The sequence below is a fragment of the Melozone crissalis genome, unplaced genomic scaffold, assembly GCF_028551555.1.
Source record: "Melozone crissalis strain CALT ecotype California unplaced genomic scaffold, PUWL_Pcris_2 ptg000032l_1, whole genome shotgun sequence".
In the NCBI taxonomy this organism is placed as follows: domain Eukaryota; kingdom Metazoa; phylum Chordata; class Aves; order Passeriformes; family Passerellidae; genus Melozone; species Melozone crissalis.
In genome coordinates, this window is record NW_026535810.1 from 1,272,804 (window position 1) to 1,290,528 (window position 17,725).

Consider the following 17,725-nt stretch of genomic DNA (forward strand, 5'->3'; position numbering starts at 1 on the left):
AAAGGGGGACAAGGCCAAACAACCCACAGCTCCTGCTGCTTCCTCTTAAAAGACTCCCTGAAACAACTCTGTGAAACTTGTGTCCTTGGACAGTGAGGGGGATTTTGAGGCATTATTTTGAAATCTTCTCAATCATTGAGTCACACTTTGTTACAATGTCCTCCTATTATTTCAAGTAATTCAGCTTAGCTTGTGTTCCCTCTTTCCCAAGGCACAAATCCCCTTTGCTTCAAAACCTCAGCCACAGCCAGAATGTTTAAAAAACTCACCAAATTCATTGTAAATCAAATGGATCCGTGCAAAGGACTGGTTCCTGTTGAAAGCATCGCAGACAATGAGCACTTCAGGCCTCTCTATCTACTGAAAAAAAAAAGCAAACCAAAAACTGTATTTCATCGAGCTCCCTACTACCAGAGAACAGGCTTCACACTGGATGATGTGCTGCTGCCTGGAGAAGATGGCAAAAGCATAGGTAAAACCCAAATTTATCAATATGAATTTATCAAATATCACAGAAATTATTTTTGAACTCTTTGTGGCTGAACTGTACCAATTTCCAGCTTTGTTGTGTATTATATACTTACAGTGCTGAGTCCTTGTAGTGCTGTTTAAGATAATCCATGGAATTGTTTCAGAGTCCCTCCATCAAGAGTCCAGCCAATGCACTCTCACAAAAGTCAGTGCTGACCAAGCTGATGGAGGTCTCAGCATTTCATTTGACCCTACAAATGTGGAGCTGAAAGGAGGTGCCTCCTTGTCCAAAGAGTTTTCCATTACGCCACAGAAGAAGAGCATATCACAGCAATACCTGGAGGCACTGAGAAAAGAAAGGTAAGGAATGAGAAAGGGATCAGACATGTTCCAGTCATCTCCCTCCAGGTCAACAATGAGTTTTCACAGCCAAAACCCAAGATTAAAACCTTAGGACATGAACTTCCTCTAATTAGGCCAGGTTAGACAGGAAATGAGTGACAAGTTCCCCCATACAGGTTTATCCCTCCCAGATGCCTCAGCTGTTCCTGGTGCTCCAAACCCTTCCCATCCTTTTCCTCTTTTAGGGAAATCAACATGGATCACTCCTTCATCCGACAGCTCCAGAGAACTGACATCAGGCTGTACGTGGTCACTGAAACCCTCGAGGCCTCAGAGGAGGCCGTGTACATGGAATCCACCAAGGCAGACGGGGGCTTCAAGGCCAAATTTTATGCTTCACTCTGTGCACAGGTTTGGCTTCTCCCTCCTTGCTTCCCAACACCTGCACCCAGCTGTTCTGACAGGCTGTTTTCTTTCTGCAGAGCAACAGGGAGGACAAACAAAGCATAGTGATACCCAAGGGCTGCACTCTGGCCTTCAGGACCATCCCACTGCACATTAGAGATGGAAAATGGGGTAAGCAACTTCCAGAAATGACCAAGTTCTCCATTCCAGAAGAGGAAGAACATTTTATGAAGCACCTCTTGCCCTCAGAGCTACCTTCAGCTTGTCTGCAGACAGGAGGAGGCAGTGTGAGAGACAGAAATCACCTGGGGGAGGTCAGATAACCATACAAGTTCAAAGATGCTCTTTGGAGAGGGGACAGTAAAGAAAGGAAAGAAGGAAGGAAGGCTCAGATCCACGTTTCAGGAGGTGCAGAGCTCCTTATGATAAATGGCACAGAGAGCAGAGTTTTGGTGTTTCTTTTCCTTTCCTACTCAGAAGAGAAGGGCCAGGGAGGAAGCTGAGGGGGTGACCACCACTGGGAAGGCTGGTATAGAAAAGTGTTGTTTTGTCCTCTTTTAGATCTGGATTACTTCCCAGCAGAAGCTGTGAGAAGCCAAGCTTATATAGCTGATGGTAAGGAATGTATTTTACTGCTTCCACTCTCACAACTTTTGGCTGCTTTGGGTAAGATGGAATTTCCCAGCATAAAGCAAACAACCAGGAGAGATGGATTTGCATCTTCCCTGAGACACCACAATTGCCCCAATTCGATCTCAAATGAGTGTTTCAAACTCTGGGTTTAGAGCTGCCACTGAGCTCCTAGAACTCAAGTGACAGATTTGGACTCATTCTGGTTTGCAGGTCCCTCAGCAGGAAAATTAGGAGAAGTGAGGACAGAAGTTCGATATTCCTGCCGAATTTTCCCCGAGTTGTCTCCAGACCTGCTGCTCATCATCTTAAACACCATCAAAGCTGTGATGAGAGATGAGAAACTCCTTCAAGAGCTCAGCCAGAAAGTAAGTGAAGCTTTTACTGACACAATTTATAAACACAGACACATCCACACCACTCCTCCTGTCCCACAAGTCACCTGCCCTGGGCCACAACTGCCCATCCAAAATTCCCTCTCTCAGCACAGCTCCCTGCTCAGGACAGGCAGCAGCCTCTGCCCTCAAATCCTGACATTTCTTCACCTTGTTCCCCACAGATGGAAGAAGTTCTTGAGGAAAATGATGGTTATGAGCTGAAAACTGAGAGCCCAGATTTAAAAGAACTCTTCAGCACCTTGCAGCAATCCCCAAGACATCATCTCCTTCAGCTGGCAGAAGGAATCACCTACGTCCTTGATGCTTTGCAGGGTGAGGCTTTGGGGCTTCAAGAGGAAAATCAAGGCAGGGATGACTCCCACTCCTGCCATTCCCTCCTGCCTTCCTCTCATACTCCTCCTCCTCAAGGAGAATCTACATCTAAGACCCACGGAGGGGAGAGGAGAGAAACCCCCTCTGCACCCACCCAGGGCTCCCTGCTCCCTCAATTCTGGCCACAGCTTCCTCCCAAGGGCCAGCCCACATCTCTGCTCTGCTGACCAGCAACACGACCCAGGCCAATGGCTGGAGCTGTGTCTGGGACAGCTGGCTTGGATACCAGGGACAGGTTCTTATCCCAGAGGGGGCTCAGCCACTGAACAGACTCCCCAGGCAATGGTCACAGCCCCAAGGCTGACACAGCTCCAGCAGGGCTTGGACAACACTCTCAGCACAGGGTGGGGTTGTTGGGGTGTCTGTGCAGGGACAGGAGTTGCACATCAGTTATCCTTTTAGATCCCTTCCAACTCCACATTCCATATGGGATATTGTGAGCAACAGCCACATCACTCTCACTGTGAGCCTGCACAAACCATTTCTACTAAAACATCCCAAGAACTTTGACCAAACAAACATTTCCTACAAGAAATGATCACCCTTCCCATCCTCTTCACTCTTTCCCATCCTGCTCAGCAGTCCCAGCCCACCAGCAACCTCCATCACCTTGCTGGGAGGTTTTGGATCCAAACCCAGTTTATTTCTGCAGAGTTAACAGAGGATCAGCTGCTGCTGCTGCTGGAATCCTTGGAAAGGAAGATTGTGTCCCAACAGCTGAACCTGGTGAGAACACAAATCACACTTGGCTCCCTTCAAGGAGAAGCAGGGGCTATGTTAATTCTAGCAACATTTCCATAATGATGACACAAGTTGACAATTGATTGAAAATCTGATTTTGCTTTTTTTGTTGTTGCTGTGAAGGTTGCAAATCTCCTGAAACATGACCTGGATAAGGAGAAGGAGACTTTTCTTGTGGATGCCAGCGTGCTCTTCTCACAGGAGGAGGACCAGATGTTAACCATTGCCCTGGTGGAGCTGAGTGGAGTTCAGCTCCAGGAAGATGGATCAGCTTTCCCTAGGGATCAATCCTTCGAGGCCATAGCTGCCTTGTTTGTGGCCCTGTATGCCCTTAACTTCCTGAGTGGTTCCAGGTCCCTGGCCCAGCCCACAGAACCCCTCTGCGAGGTCTTGTGAAATCTCTGCTAACAAGACAGTTTTCTCTCCCAATATCATCCTTGTTAATAATCAAGGCTGATTTGGCTGGCAAAAGGAAATTTAAGGCAGGAAAATTCATTATGGGTACTAAAGGTTGGATGTCAAAGTGGATTTGTTTTACTGACACCTCCCTGGTCCCAGCACTGCCATCATCCCTGAGATGTTCAATGGACACATGGAGCACTTTGGAGCAATCATACTCTCGTTATCACTCTATAAATAAAAGAGGATTTTTTGATACATAATTGCGTGCTGTCAAAGTCAATTTCTTAATTTTGTGTGGTTTTGGTTCCACAGCACATCTGACAAGCTCAGGATGCTATAAGAAAAATACAGGCACTTATCCCTGGAGGGAAATCAGGGGGGTCCCTCAGATTGTGGGACCCTGGGAGGGTCTCTGGAGGCCATGGGTGCCTGCAGCAAGGGCAGCACTGCCCACCTGAGTGGGGACTGATGGTTCTGGGAGCACCAGCGACCAGGCTCTGCCTTGCAACAGCTACGAGGAAAGCCCAGCTCCAACCTGGAACCACCACGAGACCCTTTGGCCTCAGTCCCAGACCAGATCCCTCGCAGAACTCCCAGCTTCAACCTGGCCCCTCATGAGACCCCTGCTCCCAGCTCCCTCCTCACTCACGGGATTCCCGATCCCAGCCCAGCCCCTCACAGGGTCCCCAAGCCCACAAGGGACCCTTTGCGGGGTCCCTGGTCCCAGACCGACCCCACATGGACCACAAGGGACCCCTCAGAAAATCCCTGATCCCAGCCCAGCCCCTCATGGGACCCCTCACGGGTTCCCCCACCTTGTCCCAGCCCAGCCCCACACGGGAGGTCTCAGAAAATCCCCGGTCCCAGGCCGGCCCCTCACGGGACGCTTCACAGGATGCCCCCTCACAGACAAGTCCCTCAAGGGACCCTCCACGGAGTGCCCCCTCACAGACAAGTCCCTCACGGGACCCTTCATGGGACCCCCGACCTTGTCCTAGTGCGGCCCCTCACGGGACCCCTCACAGAATTTCCAGTCCCAGCCCAGCCCCTCATGGGACCCTTCACGGGAGTCCCGACCTGGCCCCAGCCCGGCCCCTCACAGAATCCCCGATCCCAGCCCGGCCCCTCACGGGACCCTTCACGGGATCCCCCTCACAGACAATACAGGGCAATGAAGCCCCTCACAGGACCCTTCAGGGGATCCCCCTCACAGACAAGCCCCTTTCACGGGATGCTCCCTCACAGACCAGCTCCTCACGGGATCCTTCACGGGATCCCCCTCACAGACAAGCCCCTTTCACGGTATGCCCCCTCATGGACAAGCCCCTCACGGGACCTCACCGAAGACTCGCTCGCGCCCCCAAAAGGCGGGAACAGCTCAGCACCCGGCGGAAACGCCCGAAAGCTCTACGGAGATTCCCGAAGGAGAGCGGCGAAAGAAGCCGATTGATACCGGAACCTTCCGAGAGGGCTCGACGATAACGCCCGAAAATGCAGGCGAAAATCCACGAGCGAAGACGGAAACACCCGAGATCATCACGAAACTCCACGAGCGGGCGCGCCGGAACTCCCCGAGCTCTGTGTGAGCTCTCCGAAAGCGCGACGGAACAACCCGAGTGAGGGCGGAAACGGCCGAGCGAAAGGCGGAAGGAGACGATCGTGTGTCGCTCGTCGCTCGGCTGGTCGCGCCTGGCGGCCCGTTGTGCAGTGTCACGCCATGAAGCAGGACGGCGCGTCCCGCCGCCGCGGCGACAAGGCCAAGGCACCCCCGGAGGGACCCCCGCCCGCGCCTCCCGACGTCGAGATGCACGAGGAGGCGGCGCCGGTGGCCCCCGAGGCGGGCGGAGAGCGGCAGCCGCAGCGGGAGCTGGACGCGATCACGCTGGAGGGTGAGGGGGGGGTGTTGTTGTAATGGGGGTGTCTGTGGGGATGAGGGGGGGACTGAGGGGGTTGGGGGTTGAAGGGGGCCTGGCACAGACTGGGGGTGTTGGAGGGGGGGATTGGGGGGAGGTACAGGAAGCCCTGAGGGGGTCAGGGTGGGGGTACGTGAGGGGGGCTGAGAAAAGGTGATGGAGGAGGGGAATGATGAGATCAGTGATGGGGGCTCTGAGGGAAAGAGAAATGAGAGCTGAGTTTAGGGTAGGGGACACTTTGGGGAAAGGGAAAGGGAGAGGGGAGGTGTGTTTGGGGGGGTGTCACCATAGGGAAAGGGGTTTAGGGAGGGAAATGGAGATGGGAGCTGTGTTTTCTGTGCGGGAGACACTGGAGAAGGGTGTTTGGGGCAGTGTGTGACAGAATGGAAGGGGGAGATTTGTTTTGGGATCACTGGAGAATGGGGGATGGAACTGTGTTTTGGGGCCATCACTGTAGAAGGGAATTGTAAGGGTGAGGGCGTGTTTGGGGACAGACTGTGAGGGACAGGGGGGCTGCTGTGCTGGGACCCCACGGGGGTGCAGAGGGAGAAAACTCTGCAAGGGCCTCTCCACCCCGCTGCTCCAAACAGGGCAGGTGGGATACTGGGGACACCAAGGGCATGGGCAGAGGGAGCTCAGAGCAGCAGGACAGGGCGAGGGGACAGCCCTAGCTGTGCTCTGGGGTGCTGCTGGCAGAGGATTTTTCCCCCATAGACATCAAGGAGCACGTGAAGCTCCAAACAGGGCAGGTGGGATCACTGGGGACACCAAGGGCATGGGCAGAGGCACATTAGAACAGCAGGACAGGGTGAGGGGGCAGCCCTGGCTGTGCTGGCAGGGGATTTGGGCTGAGGGGTGTCCGTGTGTGTCCCCACAGACATCAAGGAGCACGTGAAGCAGCTGGAGAAGGCGGTGTCGGGGAAGGAGCCGCGCTACGTCCTGAGGGCCCTGCGGGCTCTGCCCTCCACCTCGCGCCGCCTCAACCCCAACGTGCTGCACAAGGCCATCCACGGCTTCTTCACCTCCAACTGCACTGTCAGGGACTTCCTGCTGGGGTTCCTGGAGGAGGTAGGGGACACCTGCTGCCCTCCCCTCTGCCCTGCTCTGCTGACACCCCCCTACCCCCTGTAGAATTCTCTCTGGCCACAGAGAGCAACCGAGGACTTCCCCAGGTGTTTTCCTGTGAGAAAATCAGAGAAAAGAATGAGAAACAATTCTTATCTGCACTTGCTGCACCTGTTGTTGTGCACGTGTGGGATGTGTTATGGAGGTTGTTTACCAAAGGGGGATTTCTTGGTTAGACGCTGGTGATGGTGTTTAGTTTAAAGTTTTAGTTTAAAACTGGTCAGTTTAAAGAGAATGACCACTTAATTCAAAGCTGTATCAGACTGTCTGTAAAAGTGATGAGCTTCTTAGTAAATATAGTTTAATATAGTAGAATAAAACAATTGGTCAGCCTTCTGCAATGATAAATAATGCTAATTATTACCCAGCTAGGAGCCTGCAACAACATTGCCCCAGCACAGGAAGGATGTGGAGGTGTAGGAGTGAATCCAAAGGATATTCAAAGGGATGGAGCAGCTCAGCTGTGAGGAAGGACAAGGACAATTGGGATTGTTCACCCTGAAGAAGAGAAGGTTTAGGGGTGAACTTATTGTGGTCTCCCAGTATCTGAAGAAGCAACAGGAAAGATGGAGAGGGAATATTTACAAGGGCTTGGAGTGACAGGACAAGGGGGAATGGCTTGCCACTGACAGAGGGTGGGTTTAGATGGGATATTGGCCAGAAATTCTTCCCTGTGAGGGCAGTGAAGCACCAGAATGGATTTCCCAGGAAAGTTGTGGCTGCCCCATGCCTGGAAGTGTCCATGGCTGGGTTGGACAAGGCTTGGAAAAACCTCATTTAGTGGAAGGTGGCAGGGTAGGGATGAACTTGAAGGCCCCTCCAACTCAAAAAACCTGGAATTCCGTGATTCTTTCCCTCTCCAAGGAGCCTCTGGATCAGGGCAGTGGGTTTTGGTGACACTGGGGATGAGCAGCCCCTCTGCTCAGACACAGATGTGAGCAGGGACAGGTCCTTGCAGTCCTGGGCTGGCTGCTGTCTCCACACAGGGACAGTGATCCCGAATTTCTCTCTCCCCTCAGTCCATGGACACAGAAGCTGAGCTGCAGTTCCGCCCAAGGACAGGGAAAGCAGCCTCAGCCCCTCTCCTGCCAGAGGTGGAGGCTTACCTGCAGCTGCTGCTCGTCATCTACCTGATGAACAGCAAGAGGTACCCCGAGGTGAGACCCTGAGCTGCCCCACAGCATCCCCTGCCTCTGCCCCGTGCTGTCCCTCATCCCAGCAGTGTTTGCTTGTTCCCCACAGCCCGGGTAGTCTCTGCCCCTCCTGGGATCAGTCCCCCTGCTCTGACCTCCCTTGCTGTCCCTCAGGCTCAGAAGGTGTCCGATGACCTGATGCAGAAGATCAGCTCCCAGAACCGCCGGGCCCTGGACCTGGTGGTGGCCAAGTGCTACTACTACCACTCCCGCATCTACGAATTCCTCAACAAACTCGACGTGGTCCGGAGGTGGGGTGGCTGTCCCTGAGCTTGATCCCCCTCTTTTCCTCCCTCTTTTTGTGGGAAGAGCTTGATCCCTCTGTTTTTGTCCCTCTACCTGTGAGGGGATGTCCCTGAGCTTGATCCCCCTGTTTTCCTCCCTCTTTTTGTGGGGGGTTGTCCCTGAACTTGATCCCCCTCTTTTCCTCCCTCTTTTTGTGGGAAGAGCTTGATCCCCTTGTTTTCCTCCCTCTTTTTGTGGGAAGAGCTGGATCTCCCTGTTTTCCTCCCTCTTTTTGTGGGGGGCTTTCCCTGAGCTTGATCCCCTTGTTTTCCTCCCTCTTTTTATGGAGGGCTGTCCCGGATTTGATCCCCCCTGTTTTCCTCCCTCTTCCTGTGGGAAGAGTTGATCCCCGTGTTTTCCTCCCTCTTTTTATGGAGGGCTGTCCCTGATTTGATCCCCCTGTTTTCCTCCCTCTTCCTATGGGAGGAGATCCCAAACTAAACTCCAGAGCCCTCCGTCCCCCCCAGACCCCCTTTTATAAATCTCTGCATGTCTGTACTGTGGGAGGAGACACAGGGGGTTCCCTGGGCTCACATTCCCTGACCACCTGCACTTTTGGTGGGACCCCTTCCCAATAAAACATCCTTAAAAGGATCCCTGAGCTTGATCCCCCTCTTTTCCTCCCTCTTTTTGTGGGGGGCTTTCCCTGAGCTTGATCCCCCTCTTTTCCTCTCTCTTCCTGTGGGAAGAGCTTGATCCCCCCTGTTTTCCTCCGTCTTCCTGTGAGGGGCTGTCCCTGAGCTTGATCCTTCTGTTTTCCTCCCTCTTTTTGTGGGAAGAGCTTGATCCCCTTGTTTTCCTCCCTCTTTTTGTGGGAAGAGCTTGATCCCCCATTTTCTTCTCTCTTTTTGTGGAGAGCTGTCCCTGATTTGATCCCCCTGTTTTCCTCTCTCTTTTTGTGGGGGGCTGTCCCTGATTTGATCCCCCTGTTTTCCTCTCTCTTTTTGTGGGGGGCTTTCCCTGAGTTTGATCCCCCTGTTTTCCTCCCTGTTCCCTGACTCCCTGTCCCCCCCCACAGCTTCCTGCACGCCCGGCTCCGCACGGCCACGCTGCGCCACGACGCCGACGGCCAGGCCACGCTCCTGAACCTGCTCCTGAGGAATTACCTCCACTACAACCTCTACGACCAGGCTGAAAAACTCGTCTCCAAATCCGTGTTCCCCGAGCAGGCCAACAACAACGAGTGGGCTCGGTACCTGTACTACACAGGTGAGCGGGGCTCGGCGCCTGCGCTGCCTCCCGGCACCTCCGGTTCCTCAGAGAACCCCTTTGATCAGCTGGAGGTGGGGCTTCCAGGCAGGATTTGGAGCCCCATCCGTGTAGGTCAGGTTGGATTCACTGGGTGGCTTTCCCCACCCGCCCCGTGTGGGCGCAGGGCGGATCAAGGCCATCCAGCTGGAGTACTCGGAGGCGCGGCGCACCATGACCAACGCCCTGCGCAAGGCGCCGCAGCACACGGCCGTGGGCTTCAAGCAGACGGTGAGTGAGGAGGGGGCAGGAGCCCCCTGGCTTGGGGCTGAGACCCCTCGGGGTTGGGATCTCACAGGGGTTGGTTATGGGACCTTTCAGGATGTCAGGCGCCATGGAATTTGGGTTGGGAGCTACCAGGTTTGGGAGCTCCCAGGTTTGGGACCTTCTTGGATGTCAGACCCCATGGAATTTTGTTTTGGAGCTCACAGGTTTGGGAGCTCCCAGGTTTGGGACCTTCTTGGATGTCAGACCCCATGGAATTTTGTTTTGGAGCTCACAGGTTTGGGAGCTCCCAGGTTTGGGACCTTCTGGGATGTCAGACTCCATGGAATTTGGTTTGGGAGCTCACAGGTTTGGGATCTCACAGGGCTTGGATGTGGGACCTTCTGGGCTGTCAGACCGCATGGAATTTGGTTTGGGAACTACCAGGTTTGGGACCTCCTGGGATGTCAGACCCCATGGAATTTGGGTTGGGAGCTACCAGGTTTGGGACCTTCTGGGATGTCAGGCACTGTGGAATTTGGTTTGGGATCTCCCGGGTTTGGGACCTTCTGGGATGTCAGACTCCATGGAATTTGGTTTGGGAGCTCCCAGGTTTGGGACCTTCTGGGATGTCAGACTCCGTGGAATTTAGTTTGGGAACTCCAAGGTTTGGGTGTTCACAGATGGTTGTGAACTCCAAGGTTTGGGACCTTCTAGGCTGTCAAGGGCCATGGAATTTGGGTTGGGAACTACCAGGTTTGGGAGCTCCCAGGTTTGGGACCTTCTGGGATGTCAGGCACTGTGGAATTTGGGTTGGGACCTCCCAGGTTTGAGAACTCCCAGGTTTGGGACCTTCTGGGATGTCAGACCCCATGGAATTCGGGTTGGGAGCTCCCAGGGTTGGGATCTCACAGGGGTTGGATGTGGGACCTTCTCGGATGTCAGGCTCCATGGAGTTTAGTTTGGGATCTCCCAGGTTTGGGACCTCCTTGGATGTCAGATCCCTTGGGATTTGGCACTTCCTAGGATCAGGTCCAGGGCTCCCCAGGGTTGGGCTCCACGGGGATGGTTCTGGGACCTCCCAGGCTTGGCGCCTTTCAGGATGAGATCTGGGAGCCCCCAGGGTTGGGCTCTGCAGGGACAGTTGTGGGATCTCCCACGGTCAGGCCCCATGGGGACAGATTTGGGATTTCCCAGGGTGTTGGGCCCTGCAGGGATGACAGGTGCAGGATCTCCCTGGTTTGGAACTTCCCAGGGACAAATCTGGGACCTTCCAGTCCAGATTTGGGACAGGAACAGGTTTGGAATCTCCTGGAGTCTTGTGCCCCACGGGGATGGGTGCAAGACCTCTTGGAGTGCACAGGGACAGTTTCAGGCCCCGTGGGGACTCACTCAGAGTCTTGCTGTGCCCCAGGTGCACAAGCTGCTCATCGTGGTGGAGCTGCTCCTCGGGGAGATCCCGGACAGGCTCCAGTTCCGGCAGCCCTCGCTCAAGCGCTCGCTCATGCCCTACTTCCTGCTGACCCAGGGTATGGCTGCCCACCCTGCCTGCATGTCCTTCCTGCAGGGTCAGGGGATCATGGAATATCCTCAGTGGGAGGGGACCCAGTGGGAATTCCCTTTCTCCTTCCCCCATTCCCACCTTCTTCCCTCCAGCCGTCAGGACAGGGAACCTGGCCAAGTTCAACCAAGTCCTTGACCAGTTTGGGGACAAGTTCCAGGCTGATGGCACCTACACCCTGATCATTCGGCTGAGGCACAACGTCATCAAGACAGGTAGGAGGGGAGGGTGTTTGGGGACCCCCAGCAGGCTGGGCAGGCCTGGGGGGCTGCATCCCCTCCCTTGTCCTGCAGGTGTCCGCATGATCAGCCTCTCCTACTCGCGCATCTCCCTGGCTGACATCGCCCAGAAGCTGCAGCTGGACAGCCCCGAGGACGCCGAGTTCATCGTTGCCAAGGTACCAGCACAGGGAATCCCATCCCTGTGGGATGTGCCCACAGCCCCCACCCTGCCCCGTTCCCCCACACCCCTCCCTGCAGCACCGCTGGGTTTGGGTGGAGGCTCCTCCAGGGAGAGCTGGGGGACGCTCAGGGGACTCTGTGTGAGCCCCTGGGGACACCCCGTGCCCTGCCCCGTGCCCGGGCTCGCAGGCCATCCGGGACGGCGTGATCGAGGCCAGCATCAACCACGAGAAGGGCTACGTGCAGTCCAAGGAGATGATCGACATCTACTCCACACGGGAGCCCCAGCTGGCCTTCCACCAGCGCATCTCCTTCTGCCTCGACATCCACAACATGTCCGTGAAGGTGAGCACAGCCTGTCCCTGGTGGGGACAGCAGGACGTGGCTCAGGGCTGGCTCAGCTCTGAGCTCCTCCTCTTCTTTTTCTCCAGGCCATGAGGTTCCCACCCAAATCGTACAACAAGGACTTGGAATCTGCAGAGGTGAGATCTCTGCGGCCACCACGGCCACGGGAAGGATGTGGCTCCTGTCCCCAGCTGCCACCAACCTCCGCCTTTGCTTTCCAGGAGCGCCGGGAGCGTGAGCAGCAGGACCTGGAGTTTGCCAAGGAGATGGCAGAGGACGATGACGATGGTTTCCCGTGACCCTGGGCCCTGGCTGTGCTTTTTTATTTGTCCCTTGGACAGATGGTGGCTGAGCAGGGCCCTCCGTCCCCCCCAGACCCCCTTTTATAAATCCCTGCATGTCTGTACTGTGGGAGGGGACACAGGGGGGGTTCCCTGGGCCCACACCCCCTGACCACCTGCACTTGTGGTGGGACCCCCTCCCCAATAAAACATCCTTCAAAGGATCCCTGTGGTGACATCGGAGCCGATGCCGGGGGGCAGCGAGGGGAGCGGGGCTGGAGGGAGCAGGAGTGGGGTCTCCACTGGTGCCCTCCCAGCTCCCACAACGGGGTCAAACTTTGTTAAACTTCAATTATGACTTTTAAAATAAAAGATGGAAAAACACCAGCCCTGGTGGCTCCTGCTGGGGGTTTGTTGGGATGAGGAAGGGGCATGGGGCTGGTTTGGGGTCTCTGCTCTCTCTCCCTCGGGTGAGGCATCAGAGATGGGACTGGAGCTGGTCAGGCCATCCTGGGGGACTGGAGCTTTGTCTCAGTGGTGCTGGGAATGGCCCCAGCAGCTCCAGGATGGTATCCCAGGAGGATTCCTTCAAGAAAGACACAGAGCCCCCCACAACAACTCTGGGGGTGATGGGGACAGGAGACATGCAGCCACTCCAGGTGGCTCCCATCAGCATCTGGGATGAGTCCTCTGAGAAAATCTGGGAATCTCCCAGCCCCGCCCATGCCGGGATGGCAGCCAGGGCTGCAGGTCAAGAGCGGGGCTGTCCCAGCCCATTCCCGCTCTGGGGATCTCTGGGGGACACCAGAGAAGGCAAGAGCCCAGCCAGGGGGGCTGGGACTGGGGACACAGGGACATCCCAGGAGCACTGGGCAGCTGGCAGATGCCAGGAAGGGGCTGAGGGTGCCCAGGTTGGGCCCCAGGAAGAGGAAGGGTGGCCACGAGGCTGATACAAGAGTGGGGTGGGTTCTTGGAACAGTCCCTGGACTGAGCAGCTCCAGCCCCATGGTGGGGGTTTGCTGGGCCATCTCCTCCCCCTAACACCCCCAGTTTCATATCTGAAACCACTTCCTTCCCTGGAAAGCTGACAGGGCCTTTGGGCACTGATTCAACCCCCCCCCACGCTGCCAGCACAATTCCTGAAAGCACCATCCTGCTGAGAGGGCAAATCCTCACCCTCTGGGCTGGTCCTGTGGGTGCTCAGACTGAGGGGACCACCCTGAGCCCCTCAATGGCCACCAGGGTGGGGACAGGCAGAGCTGGGGGGGCTGTTTCTCCCAAAAATCCCATTAACAGACTGCTGGCAAGGTCCTCTCACACACCCAGAGGGCAGAACGTTTAGTGCTGCCAGGTTCCAAGGGAGGTCAGCAGTAATTTTTAGAGTTCACACCTGGCTGTGCCAGGAAGGCTCTGCTTGGTACCCATGGATTGGCTGCACTGATGGGGGTTTATTTCCCAGCTGGAGGCAGAAACTTCCAGGACTTTCAGCTTCTGGGAGTGGTGCTGTGGCTGCACCCCACTAACTGTACCCCACAAATTACCCCAATGGGTGCGTGGCCCATCCCAGTGCCCACCAATATCTGCAACTTGCAGAAACCAGGTTCCCTGTTCCCATCCCTGTCCCCATCCCCATCCCTGTCCCCACGGCCCCCAGGAGGGCAGCGATGGGGCCCAGCCGCGGGTCAGGGGTGCAGGATGAGCCTCCCCAGCCCAGTCCTGCCCTGGGCTCACCCCGGCCGGGGCTGTGAGGGGAGCCGGCGCCTCCCGTGCCCCGGGAAGCCCGTGCCGAGCCCGAGCCGGCCAGCTGGCACCCGGCCAGCAGATCCTGGAAGGACTTGCGGGAACCGGCACGAGCCAAAATTCCCTCGTACACGCAACGGGGCCGGGAGCAGCCAGCCCGTGCCAAGGGCTGCCCTGGAAGCCTCTTCCCCGCAGGGTCAGAGGGGGGTTTGGCCCCTCACGGGTGGGGTCAGCACGATGGGGCCGGTGCTTGGCGCTGCACTGGGCACAACCCGGCCCCACAGCGCCCAGCAGGGCAGGATCTGACCCCGTGGTGCTGCCCCGGGGAGCCACAGCCTTGGGCACCTGCCTGGACCGGGTCTCACTGCAGTTGGTGCCACCACCGTGAAGGTCACACCGCCAGCGCCCACCCTGGTGTGTGGGGGGGCTGCCAGGGGGTGCTGCCCGCCTGGCCGGGGATGGGGACAACCCCAGAGTGACAGCGGCTGCGAGAAGCCACCATCCCCTTGGCCGGCCGCCTGCGAGTGACCCTGTGAGTGACCCCGCACACGACCCTGCTGTGCTGGGCTCTGGCACACCTGGCCAGCGCGGTGGGAGCCCGGCGAGCAGGTTAATGAGTCACCGAGGCACCTCCTGCCCGTCCCGGCACCCGCCCCGCTGCCCGGGCAGCACCGGGGGCTGCAGCCACACCGAGGGGCACCGCTGCCCACCGGCCCCGGAAAGCCCGGGCTGAGGCCGCGGCCGAGCACCCGGTCCGGGAGATTTGCATGCTGTGATTAAGGCAGTGAAGCAATCGCGCTGTTGCCTCATCGGTGAGAATCCCCGAGACCCATGTGCGCTATAAATGCCACCCGATCAATGAACAGCCAGGCAGGAGCGAGAGGAGCCGGGCCGGGCTGGGCAGGGCCGCGCTGCACAGAGGAGGAGACACCGAGCCGGGCACCCACCATGTGCTTCCTCACCCGTGAGTAGCCACGGTGCACCCCCATCTCCCACTGCTCCCATTGCACCCGCTTCCCCTGCTGCTCCTGTTACACCCAAACCACCCCTAAAACCCACTGTGCCCACAGCACCCACTGCCCCCACAACCACAGCACCCACTGCTCCCATTGCTCCCAAACCACCCCTAAAACCCACTTTGCCCACAGCACCCACTGCTCCCATTGCCCCCAAACCACTCCTAAACCCACTTTGCCCATGGGACCACTGCCCACACTGCCCCCAGAGCAACCCTAAACCCACCCTACCTGTGGCACCTGCTGCACCCACACATCCAGAGTCCCCTGCTGCTGTCCTTGGCACTGGGAGCACTGGTGTCTCTCCCCTTTTGGGGTCTCTGCCCTGTCCCCAGGCCACGCTGCTGCTGCCACCATCCCCAGAGTGGTCCTGCTTGCTGAGCCCATCCCAGCTGTGGGGTCGGGGCTCCGTGGGGTGGGCGCTGACCTGCTGTCCCCACAGGTGGGCTGGCACTGCTGCTGGCTGTGCTGCTGTGGGCACCGTGGTGGGCGCTGCACGGGGCACCGCTGACCGAGCTCTCAGGGGACCAGGACTTCCAGCTCTTCCTGCAGAGGAACCTCGAGTTCACCCGCAAGATCCGCGGGGACGTGGCTGCGCTGCAGCGCCTGGTGGTGAGTCCCACACGCTGCCGAGGGGGGATGGCAGCCACTGCGAGGTCACAGATAAGGTGACCCCCTCCCTGCCCTTATCAGCGCCGCAGGGCCAGGAGCCAGCAGTGTCCCCTGCACTGCCCAAGGCTCAGCCCCAGGGTGCTGGGGCACCCACGGGGGACGTGTGGTGACCCTCCTGGGTACACAACAGCCACACCTCCGTCCCCACGGCACCGACTCCACTCCAGGGTCCCACAGGTTTGGGATGGGATGTTGGGGGTGCTGGGTGTGTTGGGGTCCTCTGGTATCCTCAGCTTGTCCCCTTTGTCCACAGTGTGACACCCTCCAGCTGTGCAAGGAGGACGAGCTGCTGCTGGTGCGGCAGGACCTGGACATCGCGCAGGCGCCGCTGGAGCAGTGTCACAAACGCACCTTCCAGGCAGTGAGTGCGGGCAGCCCACCCCTGCCACGAGCTGCTCGCGGCTCAGGCCACCCCAGAGCCTCCGTGTCTTGGTGGCCAGGCCATGCCCAGCCCCACTGACCACGCCATGCCCACCACAGGAGACCTGCTTCAGCCAGATCCGCGCCGGCCTCCGCGTCTACCACGGCTCTCTGGCCACCATCCGTGCCCTGCTGCCCGGGCACGCTGGGCTGGTGGACACCCTGCAGCTGGACATGGCCAACCTGTCCTCCAACATCCAGCAGCAGGTGAGGGGGCAAAGGGGGGACTTTGTGGGGACAGGTGGGTAAAGCAGGGGCTGCATGCCAAAGGAGGGGTGGGCACGATGGGGGCTGCATCCCAAAGGAAGGGTGGGAATGGTGGGGGCTGTATTCACATGGCAGGGGTTGTATTCACAAGGATGGGTGGGCATGGCAGGGGCTGTATCCCAAGAGATGGGTGGGCATGGCAGGGGCTGCATTCACAAGGATGAGTGGGCATGGCAGGGGTTGTATTCACAGGATTTGGTGGGCAGGGTGGGAGCTGTATCCCAAGAGTTGGGTGGGCACAGTGGGATTTGCATGCCCATGAAGGGCCACACGGGGGCAGGGGGGCATCTCCAAGCCTGGAGCTGACGCCTCTGCCTCTGCCTGGCTGCAGATGGAGGACCTGGGCCTGGCCACGGTGACGTACCCCACAGAGAACCAGGACCCCGTGCCCACCTTCTCCTCCCAATTCCACCACCAAGTCGGCGGCTTCTTCATCCTGGCCAACTTCCAGCGGTTCCTGGAGACGGCGTACCGGGCACTGCGGCACCTCGCCAGCCTCTGACCCTTGCCTGTGGATGTCCCACCTGAGGGACATCCCGGGAGCACCCCATTTCCTGCTTATTTAATATTTATGGCTATTTAATATTTATCTGTGTGGGGATGCTCCCCCCTGCCAGGGGATCCCGCGGTGGATCCGTGCACAGGTCCCTGTGCAGCATCACCCTTGTTTAATATTTAAACACAAGCGTATCTCTGCTACGAGGTTCTGGAGCCGGGCTGAGCCCCCACAGCTGCTGCTGGCACTGCCCGTGCCTCAGTTTCCCCATGGCTCGCACTGCTGGGGCTGCTGCATCATCCCAGGGGAAAACATCCCAGGATGAGGATGCTCCAGAGCAGCATCTCCCTGTCTGGGCTGCAGCCTGCAGGGACACATCTGATGGGTGTTATTTCTAGTAATTAATATTTATTAGCCATTAAGGAGGGAGGGGAGCGAAGATGCAGCAGCCTCACCAGGATGAGGCTTTTCTGGGGAGCCCCAGCACTTTGGGGAGCTGCATCTCTGCTCTGTCCCCCTTCCCTGCTAAACTCGGAGTTCTTATTGCAGTTTTAACTTATTTGTGTCCATCTCTGGCCGGAAGGAGCCACTTGGACACATTCCCATCCTCCTGAGCCTGACGCAGCCCCAGTCCCGTGGTTGTGTGGGAGCTCTGGGCGTGGGGGGTTTTGTACTGTATTTATTGCTGCAGCTGGGTGAGCCCCAAGAAACACCCGCTTTTTTTCTATGTGATAAAAATGAAAATAAACTCTATTTTTGCACTCTCTCTCTCTCTGTTCCTCTGTCTCCTGCTTGCG

At 57.3% G+C, this 17,725-nt stretch overlaps 3 protein-coding genes across 3 annotated transcripts; all 3 read left to right on the plus strand.

Annotated features, from left to right (window-relative positions):
• The first annotated feature begins 252 nt into the window (after positions 1-252).
• Positions 253-3,755, plus strand: LOC128940320 (gasdermin-A3-like). Its single transcript, XM_054281668.1, has 9 exons — positions 253-472; positions 636-831; positions 1,059-1,224; positions 1,296-1,389; positions 1,780-1,833; positions 2,062-2,220; positions 2,334-2,558; positions 3,271-3,344; positions 3,483-3,755. Exons 1-9 carry the CDS (start codon positions 253-255, stop codon positions 3,753-3,755), a joined length of 1,461 nt encoding a protein of 486 aa, XP_054137643.1.
• Positions 3,756-5,432: 1,677 nt separating this feature from the next.
• On the plus strand, positions 5,433-12,704 carry PSMD3 (proteasome 26S subunit, non-ATPase 3). The gene is made up of 12 exons (XM_054281666.1): positions 5,433-5,650; positions 6,552-6,742; positions 7,819-7,956; positions 8,107-8,243; positions 9,296-9,486; positions 9,653-9,756; positions 11,144-11,258; positions 11,386-11,505; positions 11,584-11,687; positions 11,881-12,036; positions 12,123-12,173; positions 12,258-12,704. The coding sequence occupies exons 1-12, from the start codon at positions 5,479-5,481 to the stop codon at positions 12,333-12,335; spliced, it is 1,557 nt and encodes a 518-aa protein (XP_054137641.1). The 5' UTR covers positions 5,433-5,478; the 3' UTR covers positions 12,336-12,704.
• Positions 12,705-15,005: 2,301 nt separating this feature from the next.
• CSF3 (colony stimulating factor 3) lies at positions 15,006-16,934 on the plus strand. The gene is made up of 5 exons (XM_054281677.1): positions 15,006-15,021; positions 15,516-15,685; positions 15,999-16,106; positions 16,226-16,372; positions 16,764-16,934. Exons 1-5 carry the CDS (start codon positions 15,006-15,008, stop codon positions 16,932-16,934), a joined length of 612 nt encoding a protein of 203 aa, XP_054137652.1.
• The last annotated feature ends 791 nt before the right edge of the window (positions 16,935-17,725 follow it).

Coding starts and splice junctions, on each gene's coding strand:
- LOC128940320 (XM_054281668.1), top strand. CDS start 253: ATGTTTAAAAAACTCACCAAATTCATTGTAAATCAAATGGATCCGTGC. Junction 1,390..1,779: donor CATTAGAGATGGAAAATGGG/GTAAGCAACTTC, acceptor GTCCTCTTTTAG/ATCTGGATTACTTCCCAGCA. Junction 1,834..2,061: donor CCAAGCTTATATAGCTGATG/GTAAGGAATGTA, acceptor TCTGGTTTGCAG/GTCCCTCAGCAGGAAAATTA.
- CSF3 (XM_054281677.1), top strand. Junction 15,686..15,998: donor CTGCGCTGCAGCGCCTGGTG/GTGAGTCCCACA, acceptor CTTTGTCCACAG/TGTGACACCCTCCAGCTGTG. Junction 16,373..16,763: donor CCTCCAACATCCAGCAGCAG/GTGAGGGGGCAA, acceptor GCCTGGCTGCAG/ATGGAGGACCTGGGCCTGGC.
- PSMD3 (XM_054281666.1), top strand. CDS start 5,479: ATGAAGCAGGACGGCGCGTCCCGCCGCCGCGGCGACAAGGCCAAGGCA. Junction 11,506..11,583: donor GCACAACGTCATCAAGACAG/GTAGGAGGGGAG, acceptor CTTGTCCTGCAG/GTGTCCGCATGATCAGCCTC. Junction 12,174..12,257: donor AGGACTTGGAATCTGCAGAG/GTGAGATCTCTG, acceptor TTTGCTTTCCAG/GAGCGCCGGGAGCGTGAGCA.